Source organism: Pelophylax lessonae, assembly GCF_965119305.1.
Source record: "Pelophylax lessonae genome assembly, chromosome: 5".
Classification (NCBI taxonomy): domain Eukaryota; kingdom Metazoa; phylum Chordata; class Amphibia; order Anura; family Ranidae; genus Pelophylax; species Pelophylax lessonae.
Window position 1 is genome coordinate 537,848,356 of NC_138772.1, and position 14,682 is coordinate 537,863,037.

Sequence of the window (14,682 nt, forward strand, 5' to 3'; positions counted from 1 at the left end):
CTGACGCCGTTGCTCCCACTGGGCTCGGTGATGGGAGTCCAGGTGCCTTCGTAATGTGGTCGTCCCTAGGTGAGTGTTGGGCTTACCGCGACTTATGCGTTGACTGCAAAGGCTGCAGATGGCAACACTATTGTCAGCACTGGACACATTAAAAAAAGCCCACACTGCGGAGCTATGTGCCGGCGTCCTGGGAGCGCCAGATGTGACTGTTGATGGCTCGCTCCTGATCCATTTGCAGTCTGCTTTGTCCCTCCTGTGCAATGTAACTTCCGCCTGCTTCTCCTCCCTATTTGCTGGTCCATCTTTCCCTCTGAATTCCCCTCCTCTTCCTCTCTTGTGGGCACCCACGTGACGTCCACAGACACATCATCATCAACGTCACCTTCCACACCACTAACATTTGCTATCTCGGAGTAGGCAGCAACAGCGGGGACCAACCTCCTTGGGCTGATCTGGGTACTGTCATCAGACTACTAAATGCCGGCTGTTGCTACCTCCTCTTCCTGATCTGATGCCAAGAATGGCTGCGCATCGGAAAAGTCTTGTGATGGATTGGAAAATAATTCCAGTGACTCAAGCGGAGGGTATATGGTGGTGGTGGTGATGTGGGGGGTGGTGTCTTTGGGGGTGCACACAGCAGAGAGTGGAGAGGGTGCACATAGAGAGGATGAGGAGGGTGCAGAAGAGGAAGGCTGAGTGAGCCACTCAACCAAGTCTGGTGCGTCCTTTGACGTAATCGAACGCACCTTCTGAAACTTCACACTTTGGCTCCAGCCTACTGCTCCTGCCCTACCCCTACCACCCCTGCGTAAGGGCCTGCCTCTTCCTCTGCCTGTCATGTTTTTAAATTACCCTGTGACAAAAGCCTCTAGAGAATCGCAGTATATCTGGAAAAAGGTATATAACACCCCGCTTCAATCTGTGGTATTGGGGGGCATTTCCCACAGTTTGGCATATATATATATATATATATATATCACTCACGCATGCATTTGTGTTTGAACCCTGGGGTTCACACTCTAATGCAATAGGCTTCAAACACCTATGGCTGTTTTATTCCTTTAATATCTACATGAGTCACTTCTGACAGTCTATGCTGACACAAAAAGCAATCCAGAGAGATGACCCCCCCCCCCTTCAGCATACAGCAGGTGATTGATAGCCTCAGCAGTACATGTTTCCCTATAAGACGGAAGTGTGTCTTTTCCCTCCACTCAGGTATCAGATTACACTTAGCCCTCTGAACTCTGACCTGCTCTGTAAATTCTGGACTTCGAATGGCTGTAGAGGAAATAAGACTGCAGATTAACAGGTACAACTTATGTTGGAGGATTTGTTTCATCTCTTTGTATCACCTGAGGCCAGTCACTTCACTGGGTATATGTGAGGGTTTACAATCATTTTAAGTTAGTGTAATAAACAATTAGGGCCACTGTGGATACAATGCAAAAATTGAATTCTGCAATTTGTCACAACTGTGGTAACACTAAAATTATGTTTCTGCTGCAAGGTCTGGCAAAGTTGTTAACAAATAAAGTTTATTTTTCTTTTCATTTTTTTTTTTTTATTATATTTTTTTTTGCATCAAATTACAATTATAACCACAAATATGATGTTGTAGAAAAATGAACCTGATTTCATCAAAACTCATTTTGATGCACAATTTCCAATTTCAGCTTGGTCAGTGTTAGCCATTTAGTAGATGTAGTCCCTAACTGAATGACTGGATGGAGTTTGCTAAAGCTATGTGTGTCATACAAATTGCTATCTTTTTCCCATGAAATAATGTTTTTTTTTTCTTCTATTCTTTTTTAATTGTCTATGTTGCTGATTTCCCCCATCTTATTAAAGTCACTTTGGGGTTTATTTACTAAAGCTGGAGAATGCAAAATCAGTCTCACTTCTGCAGAGAAACCAATCAACTTCTAACCTCAACCATATAACCATATAAAACTGCGCTATTGTTGTAACATAACATAAAACATCAAAAACAGCCGCAACCTCGATTGCAAGATATAGCACAGTCCCAAAACAAAAGATTCATACAAAGAATTGCGCTAAGAAGTATTGAGTCAGACACCAATAGGAAAAATATATTACCAAAAGTGGATAACAAAGTTCTGTGATTGCATCCGCACCATCCGTCACCTTTAACTGTATGATCCAGTGACAGTCCCCTCCGCCATAGGCAAAATGGTCGCTTACCAGATTGCACAGACCTTCTAAAATGGAAGGTCAGTGACTGTCATGCCTCCAGCTTAGAAATAATTAATGTTAGTGGAAGTTGTAATACCAATATTGTCCACAAGATGCCACTGTGACAAATACAATTGTTGGACAGTACTTTATGGTATCTCTTGCTCTCTATTGCTGGATATTAGTTCCACCCCTCTCTGTGAAAATCTCCATTTTAGATTTACCTCATGAAGGAGCAGTCAGCATCTGAGGTTGTTGTGGGAGATTCCTGAACCCCCCTTTGAAGCATCGCTGGTATGCCTATGAACTGTCAATTATATACTCAGTGCATATATTGTTTATGTTTGTACACTGATTGTATGTTTATCTGTTTATTTACAGTTTCACCACATTCTCAATCCTATCTGATCAGTCCAATCTGACATAACAATCCTATTTGCATATCCATCTGACTTGTAACCTATTTCATGTGACCACCATTCTTTCACTGGAATAAAGCCTTAACTTACAAAAGGACTGGTTATTATAGGATTAAAGGTTTAGCTGTATGTTGAGCTGCACACGCCTGGGGCATACGTGTAGTGAGAACAGAACAGTGACACTTGTGGCTCTTATCCCAGCCAGGGCCTTTAAACGTCCCAGGATTCTCTTAGGGCATGTAGAATCCCTATCCAGGTATCAATATCACAGATGGCCCCTAAAATATAAAAGACTCGCCATAGTGAAAAAAAATCCTTAAAACTTTATTTTAGATATAAAATATTACATTTATGACAAGGAGAGCATATAATCACATTGGAATCAAAATCAAGCCGGCCGGCTATTCACGGCTACCCACTCTTCTTGGATCTGAGAAGTGCGGTGACGTCAGCATGTCGCTCCTACCTACATCTTTCGTCATAAGATGACTTCGTCCAGGGGCACTGGACGACGTCATCTTATGACGAAACGCCTAAGACGGCAAATTGACGGCCGGCTTGATTTTGATTTTAATGCGATTATATGCTCTCCTTGTCATAAGTGTGATATTTTATATCTAAAACAAAGTTTTAAGAATTTTTTACACTATGGCAAGGCTTTTATTTTTTGGGGACCGTCTGTGAAATATACTGGGATCCCCCACCCTGCACATCCAGGCACACTGAATTTCCACAGTCACTCCAGAGTCAGAGAACAGTCTGTGACTTTGTTTTATTTTTTTTTGTTTTATTAAGATTAATACCTTGGATAGGGATGGGAGATTATGGGATGCCCACTTGACTTTAAAGAAACTTCAGAGACAACTCTTAGTATATACAGTCTCTATATACAGCTCCTCATATCCCTCCAGCACACACTTGCTTGCAGAACCCAACTATGTCACCTTGTAGTAGTTTTTGTGGCAAAGGCCCATTACAGGCAGGGACTCGCAGCCCCTATATTTGAAGGACAGATGTGGTGACACAGCTTACACTTTCCTAACACTTCCTCTGTGTGGTCACTGCTTTTAGCATCTCCTCGTCAGGCCCTGCCAGCCCTCTTGGCTGCAGCAGCCCTTTTCACTAGCCCTCCAGTCTAACCTCTCTCACAATCCTCCAGACTGACACTTTCTCCACAGTCCTCCAGACTGACACTCACCTGCCCACCCGGTTGACTCTCAGGAGATCTCCCAAATGTGCTGACCTCCTCCTGCTGTTCTCTCCTTGCTCCTGTGTCTCCAGGAATGGTTTCTTCTGTGTGTTTTAAGGGGAATCTTCAGGCGTCTGAGCCCCAGGCCTGAAGTCACACCCCCTCAGAAGACTAGAGGGGCCTTCAAGAGCCACCAACAGCCTCCTCAGCACTCCATCTTCCACCCGACTCCCCTGCTGGCATGACTCATGCATATTTATAAGGAGGCTTACCCCCTGCAGCCCTTTTAGTGGGGACTGGCTAAGGTCCTCATAAATATTCCTAACAGCCTCTCCTACTTTCCACCCACAATGTCTAGAACAGTCTCCAATGTTCCAGAGAACAGGGGGAGGCACCAGAAGAGCTGTCAGGATGAGTCATGCATGAGTCACTGTTCCCTGACCCAGATTCACAACCTAGGCCTGGCTCTCAGCCAAGCCAATTTGTCCACACTAACAACTAAACCTGTATACACTAACACACTAGCTAGAGGGTGCCATAGAAGTTTAACCCTTGAAAGAGTAAAGCGCATTTCACCTACTGTTGGCTCATTGGTCATAATCTGGAGGTGAGTGGTCGTTCCCTATTTTGGTGGAGGCCTTTAACACACTGGGTGGGTGGTATTTTATGAAGAGTATTCTCATTACTTTACATATGTTGCTGATTGAACTTTTTGTTATGAATTTTACCTTTGGACTTTTTTAGATTTATGAACATTTATTTCACCGATTTGGTTGTGCTGCACTATTTATGTTTGTATACCACTGTTGAAGGTATTGTGGAATTTGCTTTGATACCAGTTATATTATATTTTCATATGTTTTTTCACATTTAATGCAATAATTTATACTTTTTCATGTAGGACTGCTATAGAGAGAATGCTGCTCTCGTCTAGAGTTCAGCAGGCCCAGCTCTGCAGCTTATGACCTAGCCACTGGACTTTACTAAACTGCTGCAGATTATTTACTACACATTCTCATTAACTGTAAGCTTTTATGACATGATTTTTTGTAGACATATTTGCAAAGTTAACAAATGAACCCCTAGCTTCCCCCTTTCCCCAATATATTTAAAATATAATACTTGTTTAGTCTAGGACAATGGTCAACAAACTGCGGCCCGGGTGCCAGATGTAGCCCTTTGCTTGCCTTTGTCCGTCCATTGGTGCATTATTCCTCCCACTGATACAGGACACTATACCTCCCACTGACGCCAACAATGGGACAAAATTCCTGCCATTGACACCAATGATGGGCCACTATTCCTTCCCCTGATATTATTGGGGATCTTTTCCTGTCACTAATACCAATGATGGGGCATTGTTTACCCCCACTGACATTGGGGCATTTTCTACTACACACTGGCCACAGGCTTGCCCCCCAAAATCTGAAGGACCGGAGACTTTGAGTAGAAAGTTTTGGGATCCCTGGTCTAAGAGAGTAATGCAACTGAGAGGAATATTTTTCTTCCTCCAACCCACGACTGAGGTCTTCTTTGTATCCTCCCTTGAATATGGACCAGCCCCTAATGTCATTATATATGAGGCAGTACCAGGGGTCTTGCATTATACAGTAGATAATACAGTAAAGTTGGCAAGAATAAAAAAGACATAACCGGAGAGCAGCATAGGCTTTGTGGAAAGCAGTTGTTACTACCAGAACTGAGGGAAAGCCTGTATGTAGGCAGATCCTGATCTTTGCTGCCCCAGTGGGAAGTTAGGGGTTTACTGCACTCCTGGGTTTTTCTTGGCGGGTTTTTCTTGGGCTCAACCTTCTGGTTCTGTGTGCTATAAAAAGGACAAGGGCCCAAATCCAAGAAAGAGAGAGGGGAGACATGCACACACACTGTCTGTATGGGAGGAAAGACACAGTGTGAAGATGCAAGCAAGTGGTTACCAAGGGTAATGAAGGTTTCTCTAGCAGTATTTCATTAAGGAGGAGCTCCAGTCTCCTTTTCTAAAACTTAAAAGTCAGCAGCTACAAAAGCTATTGCTGCTGAATTTTAATAAACAAACGCTCACCTGTCCAATGATCCAGCGGTTTGCTCAGCCCAGCCATTTTCACCGTGTCCTCTTTCCCTTGCACTTCACAGCCAGGTGCCCACTGTGCATGTGCGAGCGGTGCTGCACACTGAATGGTCCTGAAGTCTTCTGGGACCTGTCACAAGACTGCAGGAGGGAGGGGGGAAGGAGAACGTCCGCTTTCAATCACCTGGGCGGTCGGACCTGTCAAAATCAGATAAATGCCCCCCCCCCCTCCTCCCCAAAAACTCAATTTTAGAATCAGGAGTGGGAGCGGAGACTTTAAAGCGGGACTTTTCCTTTTGAGTGGAGCTCCGTTTTCAGCTTGTACATGTGGCAGGGGAGATAGCTTCTTGCAGCGAGGGAGATCTTGCTGGCACTCCTTTGGCTGTGATCTGTCTCCCATAGCAATGGGAGCAGATATGCACCGCTGGAAACCCCACCCTGTACACAGGTATGGAAGAGAAAGAGTTAAGTTAAGTGCATGCATGGAGACCACGCTAGGTGCACTCCATACTGCTCCTGGGAGTGAGGTAGCGGCGATACGCTGGACAGATGGAGAGCTCATTGGCTCTGTGTGTCCCTCCTAAATACATCAGTGACCTTGTTGGTGTATATGACATCAGGAGAGTTTACTAGAGTATGTTCATGTTTGTCATCTATGGGTCATGAGTGTGGCTCAAATAAAGGTACCCCCTGTGTATGGCAGTAACCGTACAAAGCGCCTAGCAAAGCCCAGAAGAACCCACCCTTGGGTAGGCCTTACATGTGACCCTTGCTTAGCACCCAATGAGGAGGGGGACATAGATGATGTGATGACCACCCCACCCACCTACCTTTACATGTAGGACCAAGAAATAAGGTATATATTCCTTTCTATTATACAGCCCCTAGACCAGCCATTCTCAACCAGGCTTCCATAAAACTCCAGGGTTCCTCCAGAGGTTGCTAGGGGTACCTTGAACTGTGAATGGTTAACCTCCTATCTGATGCTGCCTGCATAGTTCTTGGGTCAATGCCAATTGTCAGAGCCAGCTGAATAACACCAATGATCTTTTTAGATGTCTGTATGGGTGGCATTCTGACCGCAATTGTAAGGGAGGCATTCTTTCTACTGACCACCAATGCAAGGGCCATTTTTCTTGCTGACCAACAATTAATTGTTTTTTGCAAGGGTTCCCTGAGACCTGAAAATGATTTCAAGAGGTCCTCTGAGGTAAAAAGGTTGAGAAAGACTGACCTAGACAAAACAAGCATTACATCCTGAACAAACGAAGAGGGGGCACCCACATTATATTTAAATTTGTATTTTTTTAGGGTGACCGAAGTTCAGTTTAACCACTTGCCGTCTGCTCACGTTGAGCCTATTGCGGCAAAGTGGTTCGTTATCGTCTGACGACGTAGACCTACGTCGTCAGACACTCCCCTTTCTCGGCGGCGCATGCGCTGCCAGAGGCTCGCTCCCGCTGTATTCAGTCACAGCGGGAGTCGGGCCAGGGGGGGAGCAGCGGCGATCGCCGCTGCTCTTCCCCGATCGTCGGGGAATTGAGTGTGGAGATCCGCCTGCTTGTGTAAACAAAGGATCTCCTAAGTGACAGGCAGGGTCAGATTGCAGGGTTCAGCATAGTTGAACCCTCGATCTGTCCCTGTGTCACACAATCACCCCCCCCCCCCCCACACGTTAGTAAGCACCAGGCATACATTAACCCCTCCCTCTCCAATAAAATTAACCCCTTCCCTGCCAGTGTCATTTTTACAGTAACAGTGCATATATATAGCACTGATTACTGCAGTAATGTCACTGGTACCCCCAAAAGTGTCAAAAATGTCAGTCAAGGGTCCGATCTGTCCGCCCCAATGTCGCAGTCCCGCAAAAAAATCGCAGATCGCCGCCATTACGCGTTAAAAAAAAAAACGCCAAAAATTACAGAAATCTTTCCCTTTGTTAGTAAACGCAATAACTTTTGCGCAAACCAATCAAAATACACTTATTGTGATTTTTTTTACCAAACATAGGTAGCATAAAACAAATTGGCCAAAAATTTAAAAAAAATGTGATTTTTACATTTTTTTGGGGGGGAATTTATATAAAAAAATGTGAAAAATATTGTTATTTTTTCAAAATAAACGCTCTTTTTTTGTTTACAGCGCAAAAAGTAAAAATCGCACAGGTGATCAAATACCACCAAAAGAAAGCTCTATTTGTGGGAAAAAAAAGGACGTACATTTTGTTTGGGTACGGCGTCGCACGACCACGCAATTGTCCGTTAAAGTCACACAGTGCCGAATCGCAAAAAGTGGCCTGGACGTAAGACAGCAAAATCCTCCGGTGGTAAAGTGCCAATAAAGTTCCCCTGAAATACCTCATCAAACCAACTATTTTAGATATCCCCGTGAGAAGCTGAACCTAGTCCTTTGCAGTGCGAAGGTCTATTAGCAGACATGAAAATTAAGTGATGAGTTGGAAATTGCTGAACAGCATTTGTCCTAGAAGAATTGCAGGTTATATACTGAGCTATTGAACACCGTACTGGCCAACATAAAGTAAATGTGTCGTTCATTTCATTTCACAGGCAGCAAGACAACAGAAGCATTTTGGAACTTGGTTTTCTGATTGCTCAAGTGAAGCATAAACTGATTAAATCTCACCCTCACACATAGATAATCTTCCATCAGTTCCTGGCCAGCATCCAGCAGCTCCATAAACATATTGCTATCATTGAGAGTGTGCACTTTATTTAACTAACAGCTTTATGAAGCAATCCTTAGAGAATCCAACTGTGCAAGCAGGACTTCTTGTTTGTCCCTTCCTACATCAACAACCTATTTCCTAATGAAAAAATCATGATCCTGAATACATTAATACCCAACATTAATGAAAAGCAGAGTGATTTCAACAAAACTGAATTTGTTGTACAATTAAAGATTTTGTTTTTGTCAACATATTGTCAAAATTAGCTTATTTTACTATATTTTCTGCTTATTTAAAATTTACTCAAAAAAACTTTTAAGAAATATTTGCAAAATCATTTGTTTTCTTTTTGACTGCATGTATTTTATTGTTTTTTTTTTTTTTTTTACATAAAGAGCAAAAAAGAAAAAAAACTATGGCTATACACATAAATCCATCTGTGACTTATTATTTTTGTGTATGTTACTGTTATTTAACCACTTGCCGACCGCCGCACGACTATTTACGTCGGCGGTCAGCCCCTCACAGGCAGAGCGACGTAGGGATACGTCGTTAGCCTGTGAGGGTCTAGGGAGCGAGCGCGCGCCGCCGGAGGTGCGCTCCCGCGTCTTCACGGATCCCCCCGCGCGAGTGCCCAACGGACCCGATGTCCGCCGGTCACTCGCGATGGTCGGGGGGAGAGGGAGAAAGGCAGGCGGCTGATGTAAACAAGCCACCTGTCATTCTCCCCTGTGTAGGAATGGTGATCATACGATTCTACTATGTAGGACCGTTGATCACTGTTCCTACACCTCAAGCCACAGCCAATCACAGTTAGAATCACGCCCCTAGGGATACACATAACCCCTCCCTCTCAAAAAAAGTTAACCCCTTCACTGCCAGTGTAATTTTACAGTAACAGTGCATATGTATAGCACTGATTACTGTAGAAATGTCACTGGTAACCCCAAAAGTGTCAAAAATGTCAGTCAAGGGTCCGATCTGTCCGCCGCAATGTCGCAGTCCCGCAAAAAAAAAAAACAACAAAAATCTTTCCCTTTGTTAGTAAACGCGATAACTTTTGCGCAAACCAATCAAAATACGCTTTTTGCGATTTTTTTTTTTACCAAACATATGGTAAAAAAAAAATTGGCCCAAAATGTTAAAAAATTTTGATTTTTACTTTTTTGGGGGGGGGGGGGGATTTCATATAAAAAATGTGAAAAATATTGTTATTTTTACAAAATTGATGCTGTTTTTTTGTTTATAGCGCAAAAAGTAAAAATCGCACAGGTGATCAAATACCACCAAAAGAAAGCTCTGTTTGTGGGAAAAAAAGGATGTCAAATTCATTTAGGTACAGTGTCGCACAACCACGCAATTGTCCGTTAAAATCCCGCAGTGCCGAATCGCAAAATAGGCTCTGGTCAGGAAGGGGGTAAAATCTTCCGGGGCTTAAGTGGTTGAATGTTGAAGCAGAAATGAAGAAAAACATTTTTTTTTTTTCATAGAGTAAGAGTAAGGGAGGGTTACACCTGATGCCAGTTTTATTTTTGTCATCTGTGTCCCATTTTTAGATATCCCTTTACCTTCAATAGCCAAAACAGGAAGGGAGAAGAAATCCCTCCAAAGTGAGGGAACTCCCTAGAGCCTCACAGGCTAGCAATGTGAGGGGCTGACTGCCGACGTAAATAGTTAGGCAGTCGGCAAGTGCTTAAATATTGTAGTTGATGCTTGGAATAAACTGTCAACCGCCATCCCCGCCCCTTTGTTTACATTCAGAAAAAATACTTAGCTAATAGCAGAATGGCTGTGCGGCCACAGTGCTTTACCATTATCATCCAGTAAGGCCCCTTTCACACGGGCTTTCCAATCCGATCCGTCTGTCAGTATTTCAGACGGACCGGATCGGATGCTCCATGCAGCCCTATGGAGCGGTGGATGTCAGCAAGCAAAAAGAAAAAAAAAAAAATACAAAATATCCCTGTCTATCAAATGTGATCTTCCATAATGGAATAAACTACAAGCTGAAGGAGATGTGAAGAAGACCCTACTTACAAAATGACCAAGCTGCTATAAGTAATACTTCATGTCCAAGTGGCCCCACCGGTATACAGGGATCAATTCAAAAATGAACATGCAGGTAGGTGGGCAACTAAGTCAAGTTGTCAATCAAAAGCATGGGAGGTTACACTTATCGTGAAAGGCAAGAAAAACTGGACTTGTGTAGTTTGGGTCGCTGTAGATATTTGGCAAATTAACTTTTTATTCCATTGGCTGTACAAAGAACAAAGTGATGAGTTACATATGGTGGGAAGTTTTACCATCCACCTAGATAAGAGTGCAGAGGATCTACGAGTAGGTCACTGTAATGGAACCGCGACTCACACTGTGTTTGTGGACTTCCATCAGTATACGGCTTCCTTCAGTCTTGAACATAGATATCAAATATTCCAGCCGCCCCATACAAAGCTAGCCGACAACTTAGCTTGTACTTGAACCTTCTCTTTATTGAACAGTCACACATAATTTATATACAGCATGGACCTACCCCTCCTAAATACATTACCCCATCAGGTCAGGGGTTGCCTGATTACATTATCATTTGCAGATGAAATTGGATACAGAAATAGAATTAACCTGAACTAATTATCTAGCCATCTGGACAGAAACAATATGTGAGTTCATTAACAATTAACAATGGGGCAGACAGGCTTAACAGAATCCCCATCACACCTCAATACACAGACAGATTGTCTGTCTCTGACATTGAAGTACAATACACATTATCATAAGTGTAAACACAGAACCCACTTGAAGCAATCCAAATCACATTCTCAGTGTCCATTAGGTATCTGTCTTTCACTTCCAGTGACGGTGAGTAATGTCACAGTCACGTTATGAAATACCCTTCTACAAGACGCCACACTTAATTTCCCTTTATAAGCATTGTGATTCAAATCAAACAAGAAGATGTAGTGATATCTCTCCTTACCTGTTTGTCCCATAAGCGTTGCCGTCACTTTGTGTGGTGTCCTAGATGACACTTTTAAAGAAGCCCTTACGTGATAGTACCTAAAAGAAGAAAAATACAATTGCTGTTTTTTTTGTTTCTTTTGTTTGTTTGTTTTTTTATCATAAGACATTTAGAATAGTCACATTAAAGTGGCTGTAAACCCACTTTGTTGACATTTACCTATAGGTAAGCCTATATTAAGGCTTACCTATAGGTGCTATAAACATCTCCTAAACTTGCACCGCTTAGGAGATATTTACAGTGCATGCAGCCAATGACATCATCGGTGCATGAGCTCTGAAGGAATGGCCACCCGTGCCGTTCCTTCAGAGCCCTATGCCGTGAATGGCGGCTCCCGCGCACATGTGCGGGTGTGATGTAATCACGCCTCCGGCCAATCAGATGGCCAGAGGAAGCGAACAAGGAAGCAGGATGGCCGGACATGTCGGTCGCCCTGTTGCAGAGTGGGCGACACTGCAGGGGCTTCATTTTCGTTCATCTCTCTGAAATGATCACAGAGCGCCTGGGATCCTTCTATATAGGAACACAGGTGTCTATGATTATTTCACAAGTTCCTCCCCCCCCCACAGTTAGAAAACACCCCCTAGGATCACACTTAACCCTTCGATCACCCCTAGGTTAACCCCTTCCCTGCCAGTTTCATTATTACAGTAACAGTGCATATTTTTAGCACTGATTACTGTAGTAATGTCACTGGTACCCCCAAAAGTGTCAAAAATGTCAGTTAGGTGTCTTATCTGTCCACCACAATGTCGCAGTCCCGCAGGCAGAACAGGGAGGGGGATCGGTGTTGGAGAAGCAATTACAGGAACGATGCCCTGTGTCTGTGTCTCTCCCTACAGCAGGTGAAAGCTGGCAGGAGGGGGAGAAACTGGCTTTCAGCTGCTGCAGAGTGCTCCACAGGGCTTCCTTCTGTATTTGCCCATCCGCCCATCCGCACAGATTCCCCGTGCCGTTGGGGGCCCCCCTGTGTGCCTGGGCCCCCTACAGGAGGACTGGTGCCCCCCCCCCCCCATCAGTGGCCCTGTGCTGACAGTGAGAAGCGTTTATAACTTGTGTGACTTTACAGTGTTTTTTTTTTGTTCATGTGTGTAGCACCACTCCCATGGGAGCTGCTGGTTACAGATTCCCCTGGGTTACCCATAGCAACAACTTGGTAATTTAATGTATTCTAAGTGCTTGGCTCAGTCAGAAAACAGTCCAGGGGTTTGGGTTTTTGTTGTTTTATTGAGAACTGGGATAGGAGAAGGGATGAGTGGGATACTCCAACTGAATAAACTATGCACAATTTTGGGACTTCTAGCTGTAGCTGAATGCGGTAGTAATTAAGCGAACTGTAAAGTGAATCACTCTTCAGGGCCCTGCTTGGTGCCCCCTTTACCCATACTCTTCAGGGTTCTACTCGGCACCCCCTTTACTCTGACACACTGTGTGAGCTGATCCTTTATCCTCTGACTCTCCTAGTGCCATCTTAGGAGCCTTATAGGCCTCCGGGCAATTCAGTGCACTGGGGGCCCTGCCTATACAATCACCCACGAGAATAAAAATACAAATTATCGATAGGGCGCATGCTGGGTCCCCTCTCCTCAGGACGTCACTGGTTGCTAGATGCCAGTCGACTGGCCTTATTAGCAACCAGTGCAGCAGAGACTCAGAGACACAGCAAAGCAGCCAGCACCCGTTCCCAGGGGACAAACTGGTCTGGGGGGGGGGGGGGGGGTTGGGGCCTAGACCACCAGGTAAACTAATCTGGCCTGGGGGGGACAGATCATTGCCACCCTGTGTGCGGGGGCCTCTTGGCAAGTGGGGCACCCGCCGGGTGTGCCCATTGGGAAAGGCTGCCCTGGACTCTTCCTGGAGTGGTCCCCCTTCCTGGGCAGACCCCTTGGCAAGCCCCCTGGTACTCACGGACACTGTTTGTCCCAGAAGACTCTGCCAGCAGCTCCACTGTCAGCTCCACACTTGGTTCACTAGGCTAACTGCCTATGGCCACTTTCTTTATACAGCAGGAAGAGAGACAGCCGTCAGCCTCCTCCTGGGACTCTGCTTCCCGCCAAAGACGCCCTGTCACATGTCCCCCTGGCTTTTATGAGCAATCCTAGGATGCTCTGCAATTGTGCCTTCCCACTGGGACTCTCACAAAAGCCTGTGTGTCACTGGCTGGGTTTCCTCCACTGTCCAACGTGCTCCCCTATTGGATACAGTGGGGACACTCCCTCAGACCCAGTGAATCACACCTAGGAACATGCAACAGGCAAAACTAGTAGATCAGGCTCCCCTGATAAGCAGATGGAGCATGCAATGCTTTTTCCTTGCACCTATCCAGGAGGGTGCTACATGTGGAATCCAAAAATTTACAGATGTCACCAAAACAAGCAACTTGTCCCTGAAACAACTGTCCACAAATATTGAATTGAATTAAAGTTCCCTAATTTTGTAGAGAGTTTATTCAATCTGGCCAACATTCTATCCAACACTTATAAAAGTACCCTTCCTGCATATATCCATATTGAATGATTTACTCACCCCCTCTGGAATAAGTCCACATTATGGAATTTATGAAGCTCCACCGAGAACTCTAAGGTTGCTTGTACTTCAGACATGGTATTATCAGCTCATCACCTAGACAGGGAAAAACAAACATAATGCACTCTCGTCTCTGATAATACATAAGACATTATCAGGCGTATAAAACTCTTGGCAGGTAAAAGCATTTAGTGATCTGATAACGCTGCCCGTGAGTCACTGCTACTGCGAAAAAGGCAGAAATGACACCTAAAGTGTTCCATAAACACCGAATGGTTGTTTTGCACCGAGACCAAGCAGGGCTTTCACTGTGCTTCTCAGATTGTAACTTTTTGCCAATTATTCTTAACCACTTAAGCCCCGGAAGATTTTACCCCCTTCCTGACCAGGGCCTATTTTGCGATTCGGCACTGCGTGAATTGAACGGACAATTGCGTGGTCGTGCGACGCTGTACCTAAACAAATTTTATGTCCTTTTTTTCCCACAAACAGAGCTTTCTTTTGGTGGTATTTGATCACCTGTGCGATTTTTTGATCATGCGCTATAAACAAAAAAAGAGCGTCAATTTTGCAAAAATAACAATA

At 44.4% G+C, this 14,682-nt stretch overlaps 1 protein-coding gene across 1 annotated transcript in view; it reads right to left on the reverse strand.

The window, feature by feature from the left end:
* The window catches only part of FAM135B (family with sequence similarity 135 member B), a 143,974-nt gene extending 129,779 nt beyond the window's left edge, over positions 1-14,195 (reverse strand). The window contains exons 1-2 of the mRNA XM_082257944.1: positions 14,098-14,195; positions 11,530-11,609 (exon numbers count right to left, since the gene is read on the reverse strand). Of these exons, the coding sequence (XP_082114070.1) occupies positions 11,530-11,609; positions 14,098-14,174 (157 nt within the window). The 5' untranslated portion in view covers positions 14,175-14,195. The remainder of the gene's footprint in view (positions 1-11,529; positions 11,610-14,097) is intronic.
* Between the last annotated feature and the right edge of the window lie 487 nt (positions 14,196-14,682).